The sequence below is a fragment of the Neolamprologus multifasciatus genome, chromosome 7, assembly GCF_963576455.1.
Source record: "Neolamprologus multifasciatus chromosome 7, fNeoMul1.2, whole genome shotgun sequence".
NCBI lineage: Eukaryota > Metazoa > Chordata > Actinopteri > Cichliformes > Cichlidae > Neolamprologus > Neolamprologus multifasciatus.
The window spans coordinates 53,733,294-53,757,709 of NC_140445.1; the positions used below are offsets into that span (position 1 = coordinate 53,733,294).

The 24,416-nt window shown below is 40.7% G+C and overlaps 2 protein-coding genes across 3 annotated transcripts; both read right to left on the reverse strand.

The window, feature by feature from the left end:
• Window positions 1-253: 253 nt before the first annotated feature.
• morf4l1 (mortality factor 4 like 1) lies at window positions 254-9,547 on the reverse strand. 2 transcript variants are annotated; one of them, XM_085166874.1, is made up of 12 exons: window positions 9,410-9,545; window positions 7,547-7,593; window positions 7,394-7,461; window positions 7,217-7,303; window positions 4,535-4,612; window positions 4,416-4,441; window positions 4,217-4,308; window positions 2,995-3,096; window positions 2,794-2,882; window positions 2,468-2,640; window positions 806-890; window positions 254-724 (listed from the first exon to the last, which is right to left on the reverse strand). In XM_085166874.1, the coding sequence occupies exons 1-12, from the start codon at window positions 9,447-9,449 to the stop codon at window positions 640-642; spliced, it is 972 nt and encodes a 323-aa protein (XP_085023000.1). In that variant the 5' UTR covers window positions 9,450-9,545; the 3' UTR covers window positions 254-639. The 2 variants fall into 2 exon arrangements, with proteins under 2 accessions (XP_085023000.1, XP_085023001.1); XM_085166875.1 differs by lacking the exon at window positions 7,547-7,593 and having other exon boundaries at window positions 9,410-9,547.
• Window positions 9,548-10,195: 648 nt separating this feature from the next.
• On the reverse strand, window positions 10,196-24,385 carry pias1b (protein inhibitor of activated STAT, 1b). Its single transcript, XM_085166872.1, has 14 exons — window positions 24,298-24,385; window positions 21,697-22,129; window positions 21,455-21,539; window positions 21,238-21,285; window positions 20,037-20,127; window positions 19,799-19,933; window positions 19,578-19,683; window positions 18,695-18,768; window positions 18,297-18,457; window positions 16,342-16,475; window positions 16,088-16,262; window positions 15,836-15,975; window positions 14,952-14,989; window positions 10,196-14,127 (listed from the first exon to the last, which is right to left on the reverse strand). Exons 1-14 carry the CDS (start codon window positions 24,319-24,321, stop codon window positions 13,780-13,782), a joined length of 1,992 nt encoding a protein of 663 aa, XP_085022998.1. The 5' UTR covers window positions 24,322-24,385; the 3' UTR covers window positions 10,196-13,779.
• Between the last annotated feature and the right edge of the window lie 31 nt (window positions 24,386-24,416).

The following is a 24,416-nucleotide window of genomic DNA, read 5'->3' on the forward strand; positions in this document are numbered from 1 at the left end:
ATTTAATCTATTAAAAATATTTACAGCATATTATACAACTGACTTGTCTTAACGGGTTTCATATATTTCAACAAAATATATGAAAAGAAATCTGTACCTTGGTTGTAAACAACTAATCACATCTTCATTTTGATTTTTGTAACGCTCCCATAAAGCACTACATTGAAAGAAAGAAAGAAAGAAAGGAAAAAAAAAAAAAAAGGATCTTCACATAAACACGTCTTTAAACAAAATGTAAATGTAAGGACAAACATCTGGAGAATGGTTTTATTAGAAAAATGGTGACAGCCTACATGACAAATTAAGCCAGCATCTGAATTAAAATAGGGAACGTGAAATTCTTCTCTCTAAAGAGAGAAAAAAACCAAACAAAAACAAAATTTAAAAAAAAACAAAAACTACAAAGTGGTACTCAAAAACATACCAGTACAGGAACAGCATAATCAGCAGCTTTCCACATGAAAGAAAATGGATTTGTCCAGGGATTAGTGTGACATCTTGCTCCAATTCTCCTCTACATCGTCAACAGATCTCTCACAATCCGCTCTCCAAAGGCGTTTTGTGAAAACATCCTTTCAACTGGGAAGAATGTCTCCAAACGTCAACACACAAAGCCTTCTGATCCGAAAATAAAAAACCTTACACTGCCTTGCGGTGGTACTCTGGAGGAGCAACTTCATAGTCGCTTGCATTGAAGAGCGATGCAGAGTTTTTTACAAGATACCTGAAATGAAGAAACATTTTACTCATCTCTGCTGAGCTTTGACAATCATCATGAGCCTCGTTAAGATTCCTGAATACTCACTTGAGGAAGTCCTGTAGGTAACTGAGCAGCAGTGCAAGGCTCTTCTCATCCAGGGGAGTGTACGCCAGCATGGCTCCGATTCTCACTTTCAAAACCAAACAATGACAGCCTTTTATAAGTCATGTGACCACTGACCTCCGTTTCATTTATAACAGCTCATTGCAAAACCATGCCTCACCTGCACACTTTCAATTTAAAGCAGCCCTTATTTTTAAATGTTGATCCCTGCACGAGTATATATCTTCACACACTAAAGGATAAAGTAGGAACTAGACAGAGAAGGTCAACAGTGAATTGACCTCTACACTACTACTGCTTAAGCAAAAAGCAACACCATCTAAAGAGGCGTGTGTGCAACACTTATCTCAACAAATGTTTTACTGAGCTTATGTCATTTGACTTTATTTATGATGCTTTGTTATGACAAGAAATTAACTGAGACAACATAACCTGTAATAAACATGGCATCGCAGTCAGGGCCATAAGCTTTTGGCCAATCACAAACCTCTCGCAGTTTTGTCTCTGTACACTGCCACAGGAGACTTTAGTCATATCTTAATTTATTTTAAAGTGTAGACTTTCAGTTATAACTGTTTATCAAAATGTATAAATCATTTAGGAGTTACAGCTATTTTTCTATCAAGCCCCCCATTTTCTGAGGGTCTTGAAGGGATTAAAGGATCTGCATTGGGGGGAGAGAGAGCTGCAAGTTTCAACCTGCCACACACATGTAGCTCTTGCAATGTGTTTGTGTTCAAGTGTGAATAACTGAGGGTGGGCTGCCTTCAATTTTGAACAGTTCTCATATTTATGTCAGTTGGGTACATGAATTGCTGCATTTTGCCTTTTGTTTCTTTTGGTTGGATTATCTCCATTTTGAATCTGTGGACAGATTTGCTTGATGTTCCGGCCTGAGCTCACCCCGGAGTTAATTCACCAACTTAACAAGTGGCTCTTGTGGCTCCTTGGAACTTGGGAAAGAGATGCCTTTCGTGTTTTGTCCGGGCCAGCCCTAGATGGGGTATAAACAGCCTCTAAGCTATCAATTCCTTTTTATGACTGATGCTGGCACACATTTTTCTGATTTCTCAGACACTGTGCCCTGACGCTAACAACCTGTCTATGCCCAATTTTATCTTCACAAAGCATCCATAAAAGATGGACCGAATCTAGAAAAGAATCTGACCTTTTATAACATTAATTATGACAATGCCAATAGGGAGTTATTTTGGGCTTAGTCCAAGTCAAGAGATGATGAAGATGAAAAACTTTTGGCTGTGCCTTCAAACTGTGGTTACAGTGGAAATGACACCTCCCCCAGATCAAAGAGTTCATTTCCAGTAACAACTGAATCATCAAGAGATTTTACAGTCAGCTCTTTCAACACAAGTGAAAAGGCAGATAATCTTTTTTAAAAAGCATCTTTGGAGTTTTATGGTAGAAACAGCTCAGTGTTTAATATGTTAAAGCTTAGACAAAAACACGTTCAATCATTTTTGTGCATTAAGACCTACAACACACATCTGATAGTTTTATAATATACATTTGTTAATGGCTTTATATGAATAATTTGATAAGAAAACAGGACAATCTTTAGCTCTTCTACACCGTTTTCGTCGTCTAGTTCTTTCACCAAACATGATGATGTGTAAGTGCTTTTACCAAAGAGTCTGAGTAGGTGAGGAGCCCCATAGATCTGAGACATTGGTGTATCTGGGTGGTTGGCAAGGATGTCTGCGTACTGAGGCCTCTCGAATTTGTAGAGAAGTTGTGTCCCCAGCATAACATTGAAATATTCACGGATACCAGCAACCACCTCGTTTACAGCAAACTCCCTGAGCAGTGAAGAGAAAAAGAAAAGTCAAATCTTTACTCTTAGTATTTGTTCACCATGTCCTAGAAACATTTTAAATAAAACATCTTCTCTCTCTGCATTGCTCGCACCATAAACAGTTTTGCTTGAGAAGATGAAAAGTAGAAGTTTTTACTTGCTGTCTGAGTTTCCTCTTGATTTCTTGTAGTTTGCATAATCTTCAAGGACTGTGTCAACATTTTTTTTGGCAGGTAGGTGGAAAAGCTGAAGAAAAACAAAATAGAAAGAAATAACCTTGGAAATGTTGTAGACAAATACAATGTATAAAATGCTGTGAAGTAAGTGAAACTTGAGTTTAAGGTCAGTGCTTACTAACCTGCTTTTGCCGTGTAATCAAGTCCCAGTCGTCCACAAGCCAGGGTTTCAGCTCCTCTGGGATTTTCACTTTGACCTCCACTCGATTTATGAAAGTTTCCTCCTGAGTAAACAGGAGTGCGGGGGAAAAAAAGAAAAAGTTAATTAAAAGGAAGCTTTTAACAATCATGTTTACACACCTAAATGGAAACCAAGCCTCAGAAACATTTCATAAACAGTGGTTTAAAATGTAGTTCCTGCTACTGCAGTGAATTAAGGCGTTTTTTACACCTATAGTTTGTTAACTCTGGTCTGATGCAGTTCATGAATTTGTAAACTTGTAGCTTTTTCCCATGGTTTTGTTTCTTTTCACACAGAAGATGCCAATCAAACTCCAAGTGAGCCAAAATGCGTCATTAAAAACGATGCAACAATGTTCGGTATGCTTACTCGAGTCTGGAGTGAGAGCAACAAAAGTAAATACAGGAAACAGGTGCTGTGGTCTGGAATAGTGGATAACAGGGAAAATTTAGTCCTAACATTTGTATTTTATCTGGTTTATATTTCACAGTTTATACACGCTGCAACACTCCAGAATGCAAAGCATTCTCGGCTACAGCAAGGTGTTCCACTCAAACCTATAAACAACCATAAACAAACCGCTCTGAAGTTTGTTTGAAACCAAAGAAAGATCAGCTCCCCCAAAGGGTTTCAGTGCGGTTGCTCTGGTCTGCACCCAAGTGCGATTACTTTGTTCTCATGAACCACAAAGCAGCCTTAGGCCTTTTTTATGGTCGCCGCGTCGCTTGTGTCGTAGCCGTCTCGTGATAATTTTCACTTCACATCTTGTGCCATGTTGGTTGGTCGTCCACCTCTTGATTTTTGCGACTTGGTGCGTTCTGCTCGGCTGAGCTTGTGAAAGGAACTTTGCAAATAAAACAAAAACAAAAAAACAAAACACTTTTGACAAAGCTTTGGTTTCCGGTTTTGACTTCTTCTCCTCCCCATCAGCGCATATGACAAGATAGTGTCTGAGTGGCGACACCTATCATTTAGGAGAATACTACAAACTTCTTGCGCCTTAACTGCAGGCATAAATGGCTGCATCTGTGTGATGGCGTGGCAGTGAGCAAAGCGATCACTGCAGCAGGTGTATTGGCACATTAAGTCTGTTCATTTTCGCACAGTCTGGTATTATTTGACATTACCAACAGAAAAAAACTTCAGCAGTTATCTGAACTTACGCTTTCCACAGTTGGGTCAACACGAGCTCTTTTCTTGCGTGGAGGATGGGTTGGATCTCCCCCTGAACTAGTCCCTTCTCCTGCTCCAGGAGCTGCACAGACACAGCTTTAATTAACTGCCACTCTTGCCTTATAATGAGTCAATTTTAAGAATAGCATTTATAAATTCTAACATTGTAAGACAATGTAATGTACTTACTCTTCTGTTTGTTCTTTTTGGTTTTCCTACAAACAAAGAAAAGCTAATTAAGTGTGAAGTGTTAATATGAAAAGCAGTTTGGCAGCTTATGTTACAGAGGAAAACAAAAAAAAACTCACACATCATTTTTCTGCGATGCAGCAGGTATCTTCTTATTTGGCGCTTGACCCCTCATTTTTCCTTCTACATAATGGTCTCTGTATTAAAACAAGTTCAGATACGCTTTCACAAGATTTAAAAATCACTGTAGCATGTGACCTAACAGTTTTTGTTATGTCCAAGTAGTACTATAAATAACGAACGACTAGCAGAGGCCCCAGTCCGCGAGATCTTCAACGCACACCTCCGGCAGAGCTTCAACAGCATTCCGAGGGAGGCGGGGGACATCGAGTCCGAATGGACCATGTTCAGCGCCTCCATTGCCGAAGCTGCTGCATTGAGCTGCGGCCGCAAGGTGGTTGGTGCCTGCCGTGGTGGTAATCCCCGAACCAAATGGTGGACACCAGAGGTGAAGGGAGCCACCAGGCTGAAGGAGTCCTATCGGGCTTGGTTAGCCTGTGGGACTCCGGAGGCAGCCGACAGGTATCGACAGGCCAAGCGGAATGCGGCTCGGGCAGTGGCTGAAGCAAAAACTCGGGTGTGGGAGGAGTTCGGAGAGGCCATGGAAAAAGACTTTCGGACTGCCTCGAAGAGGTTCTGGCAAACCGTCAGGCGTCTCAGGAGGGGAAAGCGGTGCTCTACCTGCACTGTGTATAGTGCTGGCGGAGCGCTGCTGACGTCGACTGAGAAAATTGTCAGGCGGTGGAAGGAATACTTCGAGGACCTCCTTAATCCCACTGACGCGTCTTCCAAGGAGGAAGCAGAGTCTGGGGATGAGGGGAATGACCCGCCAATTTCTGGGGGCGAGGTCACTGAGGCAGTTAAACAACTCCTTGGTGGCAGAGCCCCTGGTGTTGATGAGGTCCGCCCCGAGTTCCTGAAGGCTCTGGACGTTGTAGGGCTGTCCTGGCTGACACGCCTCTGCAATGTTGCGTGGAGATCAGGGGCAGTACCCGTGGATTGGCAGACCGGGATGGTGGTCCCCATCTTTAAGAAGGGGGACCGGAGGGTGTGTTCCAACTACAGGGGGATCACACTCCTCAGCCTCCCCGGGAAAGTCTATGCCAGGGTGCTGGAAAGGAGAGTTCGTCCGCTAGTCGAACCTCTGATGCAGGAGGAACAATGCGGTTTTCGTCCTGGTCGCGGAACACTGGACCAGCTCTTCATCCTCTCGAGGATACTTGAGGGTGCATGGGAGTTTGCCCAACCAGTCTACATGTGTTTTGTGGACTTGGAGAAGGCATTCGACCGTGTCCCTCGGGGTGTCCTGTGGGAGGTGTTGCGGGAGTATGGGGTGTCTGGCCCATTGCTACGGGCCATTCGATCCCTATACAACCGTTGCAAGAGCTTGGTTCGCATTGCCGGCAGTAAGTCGGACTCGTTCCCGGTGGGTGATGGGCTCCGCCAGGGCTGCCCTTTGTCACCGGTTCTGTTCATAATTTTTATGGACAGGATTTCTAGGCGCAGCCAAGTGGCGGAGGGCTTTCGCTTTGGTGGCCTCAGGATCTCATCTCTGATCTTTGCGGATGATGTGGATCTGTTGGCTTCATCGGGTGAGGGCCTCCAGCTCGCACTGGAGCGGTTCGCAGCCGAGTGTGAAGCAGCGGGAATGAGGATCAGCACCTCCAAATCTGAGGCCATGGTTCTCAGCCGGAAAAGGGTGGAGTGCCCACTCCGGGTCGGGGATGAGGTCCTGCCCCAAGTGGAGGAGTTCAAGTATCTCGGGGTCTTGTTCGCGAGTGATGGGAGAAGGGAGCCGGAGATCGACAGACGGATTGGGGCTGCAGCTGCAGTAATGCGGACGCTGCACCGGTCCGTCGTGGTGAAGAGGGAGCTGAGTGTAAAAGCGAAGCTCTCAATTTACCGGTCGATCTACGTCCCTACCCTCACCTATGGCCACGAGCTGTGGGTAGTGACCGAAAGGACGAGATCGCGGATACAAGCGGCGGAAATGAGCTTCCTCCGAAGGGTGGCTGGCATCTCCCTTAGAGATAGGGTGAGAAGTTCGGCCATCCGGGAGGGGCTCAGAGTAGAGCCGCTGCTGCTCCACATCGAAAGGAGCCAGCTGAGGTGGTTTGGGCATCTGGTAAGGATGCCCCCTGGGCGCCTCCTGGGTGAGGTGTTCCAGGCATGTCCCACCGGGAGGAGGCCCCGGGGCAGACCCAGGACACGCTGGAGAGATTATATCTCTCGGCTGGCCTGGGAACGCCTTGGTGTTCCCCCGGATGAGCTGGAGGAGGTGGCTGGGGAGAGGGAGGTCTGGGCCTCTTTGCTTAGGCTGCTGCCCCCGCGACCCGGCCCCGGATAAAGCGGATGAAGATGGATGGATGGATGGATAGTACTATAAATAGGCATGACACATTAGTGTTGGCACTTGCATAAAGGGATTTAGTACACAAATAAGGGGGGGGGGGGTTCTAAGTGGGACATTTACTTGAGCATAAAAATAACAGATTAATGTGTAAATAAAGTTACAGGAAAATATTCTAAGACTGAATGTGCTTCACTTGTACAGTGACTCCATACAGGCCCATTGTGAGCTAGACTAAAACTCTGTTGTGTCCCAATATGTTTAAAACATAGCACACATTGTGTGCTACTGAAATTAGATGAAGATTTTGCCTAACTTGCTCCAACAGTCATAAGGAACTCATAGTCAGTTCAAAGTCGATAGTGAATATAAAAACAGAGTATTGACGTACTGATTGGCCCTCTGAAGCTCTCTCTGTTTCTGCAGATTACTATCCACATACTTAAGCACCCTGCTTTCAGGAACCCATTCGTCCCAGCTGGAAGACACAACATCAAAAGAATGTAAGCACTTGTTAAACAGTTCCTGTACAAACGTTAATCGGGATTTATTGGAACCAAAAACTTACTTCTTATTCCACCCACTGTAATGAATAAAGTATTTGATTTGTTTGTCCTTGATGTTTATCTTAACACACTGCAAAGAGAGGCATGACTCATTGTCAAACACAGACACAAAGAAGACGACTGAATGAGAGACGCGCTTAATTAAGGCAGCTTACCTTAGCTTCGTAGAGCAATGGCCCATGAAAACACAGCACTCTTTCACCTGAAAAGATATCAGTCAATAAAAGAAGCATGTGAGTAAGGCATTGACAGAATAAAGAACCCCCCCACACACACGTCTGGTTTGCTATCCTCGTGGGGACATCCCATTGACATAATGCTTTCCCTAGCCGCTTACCCTAACCATCAAAAATGAATGCCTAGCCCTGACCCTTACCCTAACCATAACCTAATTGTAACCCTGACACTAAAACCACATTTTGAGTGTGAAAATTGCTTTCAACCCCGTGGGGACCTTGATTTTGGTCCCCACGGTGCAGAAAGTCCCCACCAGTATAGTAAATATCAGATTTTGTTCCCCACCAGAATAGTATAAAAAACACACACACACACACTTGAATTTATTTTAGATGTCCTAACCACACAGGCTCAAGAGTATACATACACTCCTACTAATATTTGATTGTGTCTCTTAGCAAGCTCCATCTCAACCAGATGCTTTTGGTATTCATCAACAAGCTTCTGACTGGATATCTGACCCCTCTTCTTTGCAGACTTGGTAGAGGCAATATAAATTTGTTGGATTCCTGGCCCAGACATACGGTACAACTTTTTACTAGGGATGGAGTTATCTGATCATAAATTTTTCCTCCAGAAGACATTTGACTTGTTCATGTGGCCAACTGCAAATTTCAGTTGATCTTGAAGGTGCTGATTTTGGTGCTGGGGCTTATTCTTGGTCGGCACCCTGTCAGTCCGTAGCAATGTAAAACTCACTGCAATACCACCATCACTGTGGACAGTGATGGTGGTATTGCAGTGGTTTCCAGTTCATGGCAGGCTTGAGACTTGGTGGTTTGTGGGTTGTTCAACTTTTAAACTTGAATAAAAATTATAATCTTCTTCTTAGATCTTTACCCAGTTACTTAGACTTCTCCAACTGGTCCATCAAAGTCCCATTGTTCAAAGTATTGGTCAGCCCAATTAATGCTGTCAAACAAATGTTTTCCCCAGACCAAAATAAATAAATAAATAAAAAATAAAAACTACCAGTTGTAGTCAGTCATGATCACCAACAAGAACTTAATGCGCCTTGGTCTTGTGATTTAAAAGACACTGTATAACTTTAAGCACTACTTAAAAGCTTTAAGTGAATGTATGTATACATTTGAGGCTGCATGTATACTTTGTGTAACACGTTCTTGGTTGTTAAAGTCACTAATGATGTATACTCATTCGTTTTCCAGGGTGGAAAAAAAATACCATGGCATTACATGCCCATAACGACTAAACGTCTGAGCACAACTGCATATTTACGGAAGTTTACATGAAAACTCTACTATTATCTCACTAATATGACTGTCAAGAGAACATTCTGGTCACTAATAATAAAAAGGAAGACTTTTACTAAATAAATTTAACGTAGTCCTGCTAGTTAATTTAATAACTTAACCACTTGTATATAATTCAACAAATGAGCGGCAAGTCAGCAGCAGGCGGTGCTAACACGCAGTGTACAAAAAAAGCTAGCTAGGACTCAGCTAACAGTCAATGAGAAGCTAACGCTGCATGAATGAAAATATAGCCTTCAGTTCACTAAAATATCTCGAAAACACAGTTTATATAGCTTCTTACTTCTGAAATCGGTTTGTGTAGTAATGACAGGACGAAATAAACCACCAAAGCGGCGAATAAAAACTCCCGAGTCCCATTTTGTGTTCACAGTAACAACAATGAGAGCTAATACGGCTAGCTGTTTGTTACGATCAGTAACTAGCTGACACTTTGAAGCTTTTCAGCGACGCCAGCACTCGCTGCTGGTACAAGCCTAACAGAACAAGAAGGAAACAAACCGTTACCTTCTTGAAATTTAGGTTTCGGGTCCTGTTTCGGCGCCATTCACGGATTAAACTATCAAAATATGGGAAAAATCGCCAGCTCCCATTCCAGTCTGCAGCGGCGCCGCTTTCTAAAAACGTCATGACCGACGCGATGACGCTTTAATGCCCCGACTAAACCCACATCCACACTCCAAATCAGCAATGAATGCAAAAGAGGATTTCTTTTCACATTTACCTTACACGTTTCTGCCTTCTGTTGGACTTTTTAAGCATCGGTGTCTGTTAAAAAATAAAATGCAGGCTAGACAACAAGTCATGAAACGGCTTTAAGCTAAAAACAGCTGGTTGTGCCCATGTCCTCTGAGACAGACCTGTGGTTTGGCTCGAACGCAAGTGTGCTATTAATTAGTGTCATATGATGAACAGATGCTCCAAAGACTGGTGATTTTATATATATATATATATTATTTTTATTTGGTGCTTGTTTACGTTAAGTAAAAGGTTCACAGTGGGTTGGCTGGTTTCTGTTAGGTTTTTTCAATATTATTATTATTTTTAAGTGGGGGATAACTGCCAAAAGCAGGTTTTCAGAAGTTCAATATAATATCAATACTGTAAAAATAAATAATAATATTGATCATGAAATGATAATTAGCATAAAATTGGAACCAACGCAGTAAATAAATAATTAAATATAATTTTAAAAAGGAGGTAAAATGTCAACAAGGTATGCCATGTTTAGTGTCTGGATTCTGTATACAATGTTCACCAGTTAATTTCTTTTACAGAAACCAGAGACCAGGGTAGAAAAAAAAGTTTAAAAACATATATTTTTTTCTTATACTCCCAAAAATTATAATTTCAATAGTTATTAAAAAATTGCAATGAATAAATAAATAGATAGAAAATAAATAAAAACAATGCAAATGTGAATGTAACTGCACTGCCTGCAAGCTACTGCACAATGGCATTAGTTAACAAATTAGATTGTCACTACTCTCCAGCATAATATAAGACAAAATACATACAAAACACAAATTGTAAATGATGATTTCATTCATTAATGGAAAAAAGAAAAAGATAGCCAAACCAACTGGTGCTGTGTAAAAAAAAATAATTGTCCCCTACACCTAATGACTAGTTGTGTGCCCCTTGGCAGCAGAAACTGCAATCAAGCATTTGTGGTAACTGGCAATAGATCTTTCATATCACTTGGAAGGAATTTTGGCTCACTTTTCTTTGCAAAACTGTTTTAATTAAGCATTTTTGAGCAACCTGTGTAAGGTTATGTCAAAGTATCTGATTTGGATTTCAGTCTGGACTTTGACTAGGCCAGCACAGCACATTCAAAGGTAGACTCGCAGATGTGTTTTGGATTGTTGTCCTGCTGCTTAAATCAAGTTTGCTTGAGTTTCAGGGCACGAAAAGATGGCCAGACATTCTCCTTCATGATTTTCTAGAAGAGAGCAGAATTCATGGTTCCATCAATTACAGCAAGTCACCCTGAAGCAGCAAAGCAGCCCCAGACCACCAAAATACCACCACCATGTTTGACTGTTGACTAGTAAATGATTTTGTTGAGATGAAGAAATCATCTGCTTCTGTGGCTCTGATTGGTTGCAAACAGGAAACTTTTAAAGCTGTGATGGACAGGAATATCACTGAGGTCCACCTTATGTAACAGACTGATTCAGCTCCACTACCACAAAGACAGATACAGGAAATAATTTATATCTCATGCTACTATCATCTATAATACAATTTATCTGTCTGGCATAGCGACATCTGGCAGATGTATTTTTAAGGACGGCATGGTAATCACCTCATAGCAAAAAGCCCCCAGTTGGGCATGACTGAGTGAGGTTTACATGTTCTCCCTGTGCCTGCACGGGTTCCTTATGGGTACCTTGACTTCTTCCCACAGTCCTATAATACTGATTTTAAAATGACTATTGGTGTGAATGTGAACATGAATGCTCATCTGAGTCTCTGCCACAGACTGGCAACCTGTCCATTTCAACTGCATGAAAAAAAGTTCTAAATACAGGGTAAATAACGTATTTTGTATGGTAAACACAGCAGGGAAGTGGACTTCGACCATGCTGACTGAATAAACAAATGCAGAAAGCCTGCGGCAGTTTGTCAGGTTTACATACTCAACCAAATTGAGAAAGACTTAAAAAGTGACATTTCCTGTATATATATATATATATGCATTAATATTTTAGTTTAGTTTGGTTTGTAAGTACATAAATATCATTTCAGTTATTTTGTATTTTTTGAATATGTCATCACTCCTAGTTTAAATTAACCATTAAAACACAGGGATACCCCGAGCCCATTTCCACTCCTCCAAAATCAAGAAAACTACTATCAAGCAAATGTGTACAATGTTGCTTTTCTTTCTTCTTCTAATAATAACTGCCAATGATATTATGTAGCTTTATCCTTTTGTAACCTAAGACCTTGATACTGAAAAACAATTTCATAAACAATGCAGATTTCTTTTAAGTGCCACGCCGCTCCTCAGAGACGGTACATTTCTTTGCTGGCGACATTCAACCGAGTGATTTCGTTTCTATACTGAATGCTCTCAAAAGCAAACAGAGCTGTCCTCACGCCATCTACAAATCATGCACTTCCTTGTATTGGTTTTAATTCTTACAAATATCAAACAGCACAGTAGACCTCGCAGCCGTTCAAAATGATCAAAGCTTCTATTGAGTTATTGACATCATCTGATAGCAAAACAGACAAACAGAAAATGTTACAATGCATGTCAAGCAACAATGACATCTTTAAATAGCATTAATTATATATAATTACAAAAGAAATGATCACATACAATGACAGCAATGCATGTTCATTAATCAAACAAATGCTGAAAAATATATATGATAATAAATAATTCTAATTGTAAGCACAAGTCAAACAAAATAAAGGAAAGGGAGGAGTCCAAAGTAACATAGATGATTTTGACTTCTGGGCCAAAAAAAAAAAAAGGGTGTTGTGATTCACTCGAAGACTAATCTCTATCACAGTTATCTTAGAGGCTGCTGCAAATACATTAAACATCAAAAAAGGCTGTGTCCTGTCGCCTCAATAGGGAAGAGCACTCAAACAGGTGAGCTTTCAGGTAATTTGCAGACACACATAAAGCTGAAAACTACTCAATTGCGCATTGTAATGCTTCACTGCTCCAAACAGGCTCTCTGTAAATTAAAAAACAAAAAGCAACAAGTGCTAAAATCAAACCCAGTGAAATGTATTTAATCCAATTGCACTCGGTGAACAGTTTTACACCTTTCAAATATAGCATTTCACCTCACGTGGACCAGAAACTAGTCTCCCATTGACGGTGGAGCAGAAATTTATCGGTATCAACTCATCAATTGTGTTTTTTTTTCTGTGCATGTTTTTAAGAATATAATATGCAAAGTAAAACAACTACACTTTGAGAGAAAAAAATTACACAATACTGCAAATCTAAGACTTATATAAAAGGTCCGATAGTGGTTCTTGCTGGACCTGTGCCCTTCATTCACACAACAACAACAAAATAAAATTAAAATAAAAGTGTTGTCTTAACAATACTGACTTCTCCCAATTTATGTCATCCAGGTACAGTTTGAACAATTTAACATCGCTCATGTTTGATTTGAGTTGAAGAAGTGAGGAGGAAAAGAGAGCACTTACGACAATAGAAGGATCTAGCATTTACTCCTGCATTTCTAGTGGCAACAGTTCCTAGAGGCATAGGGAATGCTTCTTTAAAAAAAAACAAAAAAACAAAAAACAGCACGCATCCTACATAACTTACATCATAAATAATTATTTAAAATAATGACCACAGCATGAATGTTCTACTGAAAAAATTCTACAGTGATGGCAAAAAATGGCCGATCTTTCTGCTGCCCACAGCATGTCAACAGAAATAAAGCCATTTAGAAAATAAAGAAAGTGTTACCCATTTTCTTGTTTTGCTGAGACTTGCCTTTTGTACATCTATAACAATGCCCTTTTGCTTTATATTCTGAATATCACGCTCCATAAGGTTGTGACCCCCACTGCGTTCTGTGCATGTATACTGAAATAATGCCATTGACATGAATTATCGAAACAAAACCGTAAAAACAGGTACAAAAGGTACAATTTAATCAAAGGACCACATGAAGAGGTGTGAAAAAGTCTTCAGTATTCACAGAAAAATATCAACTGAAGTAACTCACCGGACAGGAAGCGTCCTAAGTTTATATACATATGATAAGTAAAATTGAAAATAGATTTTCCTCTCTGTACATAGCACTGTATTCTTTCATCTTCCTCTTCTTTATCTACAAAGCACTCCTGCTCTCGAGGTCTCCCTTGTCTTTCAGTTCTGAGTGGATCTAGTCAAGAGAGATAATGTCAGATATGGAGCCATAAATGGCCGCTGCAGCTGCTGCTGCTTCCACTGAGGACCTTGATAATCCTGAAATGGAATGGCTGTCCCTGTCTCTGTCCCGATCCCGGTCTTTGTCGCGGTCCCGCAGACTGCTCGAAGACACCAAACTACTGGTGCTGCCGCTGTTGCTGCCTCCGTTGGTGGCAGCCAATGTGCTGCTCCCCGGGGTGCCTGGCTGTTCACGTAAGAGCTGAGGGGAGCTGTAGGGCAGGAAACGGTTGAGGAGCAGGTCATGATCCTCTGAGGCTGAAGCCGACGCAGCTGCTGCAGCAGCCATCACCATATTGTAATGCTAACAGGACAAAGAAGAGTGACAACAGTCAAGCATACTGTGAAGAAATATGTTAAAGCCTAGTGCTATATTTACAAAACTTCATGACACTGAAGAATTGGGAAAATAAAACAAAGCAAAAAGCAAAAACAGATGACCAAGTTTTAATTTTAAGACAAACTACTAAGACCTGTGCCTGTCTGACTGCATGCATGCTTTAATATAATATACAGTAGTTCAACTAACAGCTGCTAAAGATAGAAGCAAAATGGCAAATTAAGTTGTTTTAGTGAATATTAAGTTTATAGTTGTTCCCAAATGTCACTGGCATGTTTTCCTGTGGTGTTGAATGGCGCTGTGTGTGAGTGATGTGCAGGCAGAGAGTCGTGCAATTTGGAAAGAGGGATGCAAACCAAGTTACTTTCATTAGTAACAGTCTACAAAGACAATCACTAAACGCCTCACATGAAGACACCAGTTGTTGTAAGAGGATAACAGAAAACTAGTTTTAGCAGAAATCCGAGATTCAGTTTTCCAAATGACCTCAGATTTGACACGGACCTCAGCGTACACCTGGCAAGTGTTATTTGTTAGAGAGATAATAATTCAAACAGCACTTTAGTAACTTAAGTATGTGAGAAAAAGTGAGGTTGCTGTATGTACAGCACTAAATGCATGAATAAAGCTTAGTTTTGATTTGCACAGCTATCACTGGATAAAAACCATCTGTAAATTTATTTCATTCAATGTACAGATCTAAAGATTTGTCTTACTGAAAAGATATCACTCTTTTACAATCTATTTAGGCGGGTTTGTGGTCGCTGGATGACAATGAGTAACTGTACCTGATTGTCACCTTGGAGGAAGGAGAAGAAATTTTGATCTGTAAGAAAAAGAAAAGACTTTACAAGCTGCGTTCAGAGGCATGAAGTCATTACAAGTGAATAATTTACAACCGACGTATTACAATGAAAATTCCCCAGGTCTCCAGTATATGGAATATTTCCCACAACAAAAATCTTTCTTTTAATTTAATCGACACATTAGAGCCACATTTTTACAGAGGTAATTTGAATATCTTTTTATTTTATTAATCCCTCCGCAAATTAGAGAATTCTGTCAGGAGCCAAAAAGCGTCCATGTTCTCCTTTTTTTCTGTTTCCTTTTCGCTCAGTGTGTAAAAAAAAAAAGTTCTGAGAAAAAGTTGGGTTTTTTTTTGTTTTTTTTGTGAAAAGTAGCATTTTAAGTAAAAACATCTTCCCCAGTTAATTACACTGGTACATTTGATGAATTATCTGATTAGAGAGCCAAATTATTCAGTACAACAATAAATGTGTCCTGATAAGGAAAATTTTGTAACAAAAACCAAAGTCTTTTCTTTCTTAGCATGCTTAAAAAAAACAGTGTTACAAAATTTCAACTGACCACTGCACGAAAACAAAACAGAACAAAAAAAACAACAACAACCAAATGAACAGGTTTTTGTTTCTACTGTCTCACCCTTGCGCAAACCTACGTGACTAATGTACACTTAATGACTTCAATAATCACTGTGAAGTAATCTCCCTATGATATGGCTACACTGTAAGACATCAACATTATCCCTAGTTCTGTCTATCAGGAGGTACACTCATGCTGGTAGTCAGATGACAGAATTTAACACATACACGCTATGATGGCAGTGAGATAAAATTCAAAACCTATCCTTTAGGGAAATTGACGGGGCTACCTGGCAGGTCACTGGCTGTGTGATAGTAGTGGCGGTAGTCCTGGATGAGAGGTGGTGGGGGAGGAATGTAACTGGTCTCCACAGGTGGCATGCTGGGAGCTCTGCTCACAGGTGAGGCCTGGCTGTGCAGGTTTAGTACTCTGGGAGGAAATAACATCATATGTTTAGAGACAAAAGCAGACAGAGTTGAGCACAGACAACCCAAAATATTTTTTACAGTCATCTCACTTCCTTTGCAGTTTCATGACTTACCCTTTGCTTGCAGGTGGAGAGACGGGTGACAGCGAGGGACAGGCTCTTTTAGGAGGCGGCTCGTCATCTAGCTCATCTTCTGAGGAGCTATCCAGTGTCAGATCGATCACATCTACTTTCTTGCAGTTGTCATTAGAAGACCGTTTGTGCTCATGCGCGTCGGTTCCAGACAGATCTACAAGGAAACAGCAGTCAGTCTGCGTTCCCAGATCATAGGGAAGATTAGATTTAAAGATTAAAATCAACTGACATACCGCTGTCTACACCGTTGTAGGAAGCAGCAACCTCCTGCACTTCTTTCTTTGACCTCATAGGGGCCCAGCTTCCATCTTCTTTGAACTGGATTTCATCACAGTCAGAGCAGCTATTCAAGATTTCCATGAACAACCTAGAAAAACAAGCCATTCCAATTCTATTACAATAATCTTAAGTACTTCTGAGTGACTTAAAAGTCAAACTTCAGAATTACAATACAGCTGTGATTCATCATGAGCAGATTGAGCAACTGATACTAAATAAACATAAACAAGGATTTGTATTATTGGCAATTCCTGTCCAAGAATCCAGTCCAGAAACAGCTGTGTTCAAGATAGTCAGGAGTAGGGATGGGTATCGGTATCCGGTGCCATGATGGCACCGGTTCTGACATAAACGGTAGTAACCAGACCGAAAAGCAGCGCACATTTCGGTGCTTTATTTCGGTGCTTTTTTTCCTGAGCTGTGATACACTTTCTTCTTCCTTACATTTGTATTGTCGGTTGGCAAACAACTGAAAGGTGAATTACCGCCACCAACTGGTATGGAATGATACACTTTAGATTCTAGCCAATCATTTTAAGTTTCCGAGAATAGTAGGCGGGTCCAGGTACGTACGTTCTTTTAGAGCAGAGCTACAAATTAAAAATGTCCAAGGCGAAGCGGTCAAAAGTCTGGCTGTACTTCACAGCAAAAGATGCAAACTCAGCAGCTGCAACAAGTGCTTTAAGGTGATACTGTGATACTGTCAAAGGAGGTAACACCTCAAATCTGATGAAACACCTGGCGACGCATAGTGTTTTTTTTTAAAGCCGAGAAATGCGCCGTATTTGATAGCTTGCTGTGAGACCTCACACCGAGCACATCTACTGCTTGTGGGTTGCCTGTTATCGGACCCGGAATTAGCAACATCCCCCAAAAACCCGAAGAGGAGAGTCCTGGCCCCTAGCCCTGCCAGTGTAGCAGAAATGATGACGGATGATGATGCAGCAGCAGCCGTTCTTCTCTGCGTGAGTAGCTTAATGTTGTTCGTGTGTAATTTACGTTGAGTAGGCTAACCACGTTATTACATTAATGCATGTAAGGTGAACAGCAAACACCATCATAGCTACATGCAGCTGTCTTCTTGTTTGATGGCAGATACTCCCTTCACCCTGGCCAAAAAGGCTAAAATGACCAAAGAAAAAGTGGAAAACAGTTAAACATGAGAGGTTTTTGGACAAAGTTTGTGTTTTTTTCCATTGTTTAAGCACTGCTTCCAGCCAAGAATGATACCATATATGCCCCATAGCTGCAGAAAAGGCTAACATTGTTATCTTTTTACAAAAAAACAGCTGAACATGAGAGGTTTTTGGACCACTTTTGTGTTTTCCATTCTTTAAGCACCGGTTTGAGCACCGTTTAAGCACCGGCACCGTTTCAAAAGTACCGGTTTGGCACCGGTATCGGATAAAACCTAAACGATACCCATCCCTAGTCAGGAGACAATAAAACACAAACCAAAGAAAGTCTGTTTCAATTTAAAACAAGAAGTTTAATTGAGTTTAATTGCTCATAAAGCTACACGCTATTTATGCAGCATGCAGTTTTATTATTATTTATCTTGACAACTGTCAGACCAGCTGCAGGATTATCTTGATAAAAATCAGGAATGCAGGATGTTAAAGTTAAGCCAACTTTAACTTCATATCCAGACGACTGCATCCGTTTTTGCTAAAGCTGTCTGATCAGCAACATCCACCCAGAACAAGTGGGTTTAATCAAATTAAAAAGGCATTCAGCGCATCCCTTTTTTGCCAATGTTAAAGAAACCTGCTCCACCCTTTCTGGTCAGAAGACGACTCGATTAACATTTCTACAAAGTAGAGGAAGGAGAGCATTTCTGACTACATCATACTAAATGGATGGGCATACCCGACATTAAAAAAATTAAATAAAAAAAAGATGTGCTCACCCGTCAATAATTAGGTGCTCATATGGTGCCTTCTTGTCACAGACTGGACAAACCCATGTTGGCTTCTTCTCATTCATTTGAATATAAAGAGTAGCATCGAAGCACTGGAGGTGTGAGCATGTCATTGCTCGGCAGGGGATTGTCAGCCTCATCTTCCCCAACTAAAAAACAAAACAAAAGAAAGATAATTCGATAACTATCGCTTCCATTGACTGACACAGTGATCAGTTTTATACTATATAATAGCACAGAACAAAAGAAGCAACAGTCCCCAACCACTTTACATCCAAACACCGTAAACCTCAGGTCACTAAAACTGTAAATGTATTTCTTGTTGCTCTAATAGCAGGCTAAGAAGCAACTTAACATCAAGGAGGATAGTGATGAATGGTACTTACAGGACACAGGAGAGAGACTCTTAGACTTGTGGTAGCAATCTCACTCTCTGGATCGGCCGTCAACTTCTCTTTGACTGTAAGCACAACAAAGTTTAAGTGCTAGAGTCACAACTTTTTAATGTTTAATGGAATTTGTTCTTTGACACACTTAAGGTTTAAAATGTTGCTTGTGTAACAATGTTTTAAGGTTATTATAGTTTGTTGAACTAAAAACATAACAAAACTAAAAAAGTGGAAAAAAGTTAACATGTATTGAAAAACTTAAAAAAAATAACGTAAAAGATATGCTCTTAAAACATTATATTACAGTAGAGTCTTTACCTTAGAATATAAAATGCCTTGAGGCGACTGTTGTTGTGATTTGGTGCTACATAAGTAAAACTGAACTGAACTGAAGCACAATGTTGTTGCATAGATTTATTGAGACCAAACATTGTTCCCAGTGTGTCTGTGTTAAAGGAACAATTGTGACCTTGCTACTGACAAATTATTTCATATTGCAAATATAAAAAAAACAAACAAAGCTAAAGTAAAAACTAAACACTTTAAACATTAAAAACCAAACTGAAACAAGCAATCTGAGGGGAATTACTCTGATAGTATTGTAGAGTCCCACATACAGTAAGGACTACAAAATTGTGAAGCAGAAAATGTAAGCTCCACCATTGGCCTTTGTTCACATAAACAAACAGAGGGACTTTTCCAGAGAACATATGAGGAATGCAAATAAAAGTACCTTTACCTTTGTTTCGACTCTGTGGTCAGACCAGTTAGAAAACTGTAGCAGAGTTACTGTATGAAACTTCTGTTTCTTAAATGTCATTCTCACAAATCAAGGGGCAGATCCAGTTCTTTGTACTTCCCAATTAATATCTTGACTTACTCAGAGCCCTGGAGTGGTCAGGGTTCCTGATTCCTTTGGCCCGTAGTCTTTGCAACAACACTGCTGACGACTGCTGTCTGACCAAATACACAGCCATGGAAAAACACTGAAAAAAGAGGAAATAATAAGCAAACCAGGTCATGCTGAGGGTTCATGTCCTCCTCACAACTCCGCAGACCATTTGTTTAAACATAAAAAAAATGAGAATCCAGTGTGTTTACCCTGCCAATTTCTGAAGTCCATGACACCACGATTGTGTTGGGGACTGTAGTAGACAGCCGGACAAGAGACGTTATGTTAATGGGGCGACTGGGCCTTTTTGGTTCAACTCCATTTTTGGTGGGAGGAAGATATCCCTATAAGGAACATAACAAATTTAGTAACTCACAGTCACATTATTAAACACTGGAAATGCTCTATGACAAGCAAAGAAAAACAAAACAAACACCAAGGACTCACCGGAAGATTACAAGCCTTTCCATTCACCTTCACGCACAGATTTGGGGGGAAATGGTCCTCCTGGGGACAGCTTGTCTCCGATAAGCAAAATCTGAAAATAAGAGAAAACAAATTGCATCGAGGATAAGTTCAGATGTTGAGGAAAAAATGGCAAACACAATTTGTTTCTGTTCAGTTACCACTTTGACAAAAAGGCTGGCTTTCTTTCTTTCTTGCTTATTTTAGGTTTTCGGTTGTGTCAAGTACAGCCATCTCCATCTATGATACAGGAGAGCACTTCTTAACGGATGTCATTCATCACTTTTTAATGTCATTAAGTATTCTCTGTCATATATATGCTGGCTTGGGAAATCCTACAGGCTAGACTGGATAAATTATGTGTTCTTTAAAGCAAACTTCCCCTTTACTGTTCAGTGTGGTAACAATGTGTCCACATCCAAATATTTTTGTACTTTTCTTTGGTTATTTTTGTAATCCCTCATGTTCATTGTGAATATAAACAAAAGCCTGAGCCCCCAAGAGAAAAACATGCCTTGTATCCTTCACTGTTCATTTGAAAATTTGACCTCAATGTAATTCAACTCAATTCTTATCTTTAGCTGGGATGGGCTCCAGCCCTCCAGCCCCCCCCCCCCCCCCCCCCCCCCAAGCCCCTCCCACCCCCCCAGCCCTCCCCATGACCCTGATAACGATAACCAGAAGAGCATGGATGGCAGGATCCCATCTTTGTCACTTATCATTAACGATAACTAAAATCATAATTAGCAGGTTGAGGCTTTCATTTCTTAAATTTGAAAAGAAAAACACTAGAAGCATGCTTAAAACAAACAAAACTGTCGCAACTTTTGTTCAGGATTAAAACATTTAGAAACAAGTTTCCAGCTGCATGAGCTCTCTTAGGCTTTTTGTTCTTTGGTACGCTTGAGGATCAAAATGCTGCTTGTGTATCAGTGTTTTAAGGGTTCACTTATTACTTGGAGCCACTTAGTTTTCAAACCTTTTTCTGTTCTGTCACTTAAAAGAAAAGTTAGTCTGGATGTGTGCACAGTTGCTCTTTTTTTCTCTAAACTTTTGTTCATGAGACATTACTATTTCTGGCTGATTCAAAATGGAGAGCAGCTAAAAACAGACCCATTACTCACACCGCCACATCACACCGATTAAAACAGATGCTCAAAAGAAAAGGCTATCCCAGTCATACCTTAACTGGACTTGAACGGCAAAGTCACATTTGGTCCCGGATATGTCCCTGAAGAATTCAAAAAGAAGAAATATTTAACACACAACACATGAATGACTCGGTTTTCTCCGATATCTGATTATAAAAGGTTAATTAGCGATAAAGCTTTAAAAGTGACAGTTATTTGCCTTCTCATTTATTTAACTCGCCGAATGTACCAAGAAGCTTTCTCACTTACATGGAGCTGCTGATCTGCTGAACTTGCTGCGGTGTTAATGCAAAGGCATAACATGCTTCCTGGAACCGCTGACTGTTGTCTGAAGCTATGAAAAAGAAACCAGAAACACAGAGTTAGTGGGGAAACCTACAGAAATGACCGGGGTCAACAGATGCTGAACTTTTACCCGGTGCTTTCATGGGATGCACCCAATGGAGAGGTGCTATCACTAAACACAGTTGAACAGGAAGTTGTGGACTCACCCAGGCTGGTTGGCTTTATCAGCTCATCCAGCACATCGTAGAATGACAATCTCTGGAGCTTGACATCAGGGTGTACAGGGTGCAGAGCGGAGGAAAGATGAGGCAGACTCAGCTCGTGCTTAGGCCCGAGTAAGGAAACAGGCAGCAGCGGTGATGGGGAACCGTGGCTGTCAAACCCCAGTTGGGCAAGGCCAGTGGGCAAGCTGGCTGCAGCGTGAACACCGGGAAGAGCTAGGTCCACTGGCGAAACCATTTTGGTTGGAAAGCGCCGCCTGTAGAGCTCTTTGATCTTCATCTGCACTGCGGGACTGCAACCAGCCTTGAGTAGGTGGAGAGCTTTGGTCAAAAGTTCATGTTTGCGCCCATGCTTATTCCGTCCCGCATATCCCAACAACACTTGGAGCTCAGAAACACGAAGGCTCATTACCATTTGCTGGTGAAAAATGAAGAGTGAGGAAGAGAAGATCTATAACAACTTAAAAACAAAAATTTCTAAACTGACATAAAGAAACAAAAAACTATTTTATCAATTAAATACAACTGTTAAATAATGTCTTCTTCTTCTTCTTAATTTTTTTTAAATAAATAAATAATGCTTTTAAATCCTTTGCTAGCTTGCAATGTCCACACACAACATTTTCACTGAGTCATTAATATTTGTCTGTAAACATAGCCCCTCTGAGATGACTATGGAAGAGACAGGCTTTTGGTTAGATGCAGAAATGCACATTTTTAAATGTAACTTCTTTGTACTTTTAATTCATAACACATCAGCACATGTTGCTTGTGGTAAAACAGGATGTGGACATGGTCAGCTGTACAAAATAATGGAAGCCACTACAGAAACTTTTTGAGACATTGTCCAAGATAATCTAACTCTGGTAATGTTTGACAATGAAGGTGCCAACGCTGCAACAGACTACATTAAACCCTATGGTGGTTTTATTTTTTTCAAGGATTTAGCAGGACGTGAGTTTCTTTTATGTTTGTTTAAAAAACAAAACAAGTATTTTAGAGTGAAATGCAGTGAAGCAAAGCAACAACACTAGCCTGCATGACAGCCTCTGAGACACAGTGAGAATAAAAGTCAATTTTAAATAGTTTGTACTATGTTACATTATACTGTAAAGCCTCCACTCATATTCTTGTGCTGACTCTATGCTGTAATATCTTTCTGGATGACTGCGTTGCAGACAAATAAAGCAACGTCAGCATTAAAAAGACAGGCTGCAATCATATAGTCCATATGCAAATATTTTGGTAATCTCCTCTGACAATCAATCAGTGACCTACCCGGGATAAATATTTAAGCAATGGAAAATATTCTCATGACGCCTTAGAGGTGCAAATTATACTGTGAAGTTGCATAATATGTACTTTTTAAAGCTGGCTTGAGAAAACTTAAAACATAGTTTGGAGACGACTACAATGGCATTGCTTTTTTCTGTAACACACTCCCATAACAGGGTGGTGCCTGCCATATTCAAGAATAAGGGATCACAGAGAGCTCTCTCTCTCAGTATAGTATATACCACTAATAAAGACAGTCTTGGTGGTTTTAAATACCAAAGGACTAATTAGTGTTAGAATCTGTGTTCTTTTAACTGCAACACCAGCAGTGCAAATTAGAATCACGCATGAAAACACATGAAAACACACATAATGATGTAGCCAGATTAAAGAAGTGTACTGTAGTATTGCGCAAATCCAACTCTTAAGTCAAAAGCGGTACTCTTAGAAATTACAGATAGATTTAAATCTTTAGTGAGCTAATCTCAAATGCATTTTATGCTGTACAAAAGTAACACTTACTGATCAACCTCAGTGATTGCTACAGTACTGTTGATATGATCACTTTTGGCAATGCAAGGTGTGAGTATCGCAGATATTAGTTCATTTGAAGTGAAGATCAAAATGAAAGCCTTTTACGTGTAGTGTAATTGTCCACAGTAACAATATTAAATTAGAAAGTGGGGACACACCGCGGTGGTTTAATAAGTAAAAACTAGCTAACACCACCCGCATGATGCTGGTGTGACCTCACTGAAACAAAACAAGACTTTTCATTGAGTTAACTTGTGTTTGAAAACAAATCGCGTTGGATTACATTAAAACAGGAGTGTGGACAGTGTCTGTAATTTGTTGGACTAGATGTCAAAAGTATAGCCAATCCAAGTTAACCTGCACTCGGATTCCAGGGAATAGACAGAGCCCATCTTTAACACACACACTGCGGTTCGCACGGCGAACTACTGATAAGGCTAGGAGGGTAACATTACAATGCCAGTGGGTTTCACACGCTGACAGGAATATTAGCTTCATCTCTTGCTAAAGCCCACATCCGGCCTTATTTAAGTGCAGGTGAACCACAGACAGAGCCTAACGCAGAGTGTGCAACAATAACAAAGCTAGTGCTACCGAACTAGCTCGTCAGCTAACTGTGTATCTAGTCGTTTCTGCTCTGCTGTTTTCTTATCATATGCCTTCATAACAAAACTCTTCGGGTGTCTACTGTTAAGTGTCAACGGCGCTAACACCTGAAATTGAAATCTCAGTGTGTGAAACGTTTATTTATCAAGCTAACGTATGTACTCGCTTTACCTTCAGTTCCGCACTCTCCGCCATCTTGTTACACTGGTTGCGCAGGCGCAACAGCCATCCTCAAGAAACATAAAAAAGTCGGTTTTCATTCTCCACAGTGCACAGCAGGGGGCGCTGCT

Excerpts from the sequence above, each read along its gene's own strand:
- morf4l1 (XM_085166875.1), bottom strand. The coding sequence starts at position 9,532 with ATGACGTTTTTAGAAAGCGGCGCCGCTGCAGACTGGAATGGGAGCTGG. Across the intron at positions 4,613-7,216 it reads GAGCTTCAGAGGGCCAATCA|AGACCATTATGTAGAAGGAA; the intron begins GTACGTCAATAC and ends GTTTTAATACAG. Across the intron at positions 3,097-4,216 it reads TTGACCCAACTGTGGAAAGC|GAGGAAACTTTCATAAATCG; the intron begins GTAAGTTCAGAT and ends CTGTTTACTCAG.
- pias1b (XM_085166872.1), bottom strand. The coding sequence starts at position 24,321 with ATGGCGGAGAGTGCGGAACTGAAG. Across the intron at positions 18,458-18,694 it reads GAGTCTCTCTCCTGTGTCCT|TTGGGGAAGATGAGGCTGAC; the intron begins GTAAGTACCATT and ends TTTGTTTTTTAG. Across the intron at positions 14,990-15,835 it reads CACAGCCAGTGACCTGCCAG|ATCAAAATTTCTTCTCCTTC; the intron begins GTAGCCCCGTCA and ends TTTTTCTTACAG.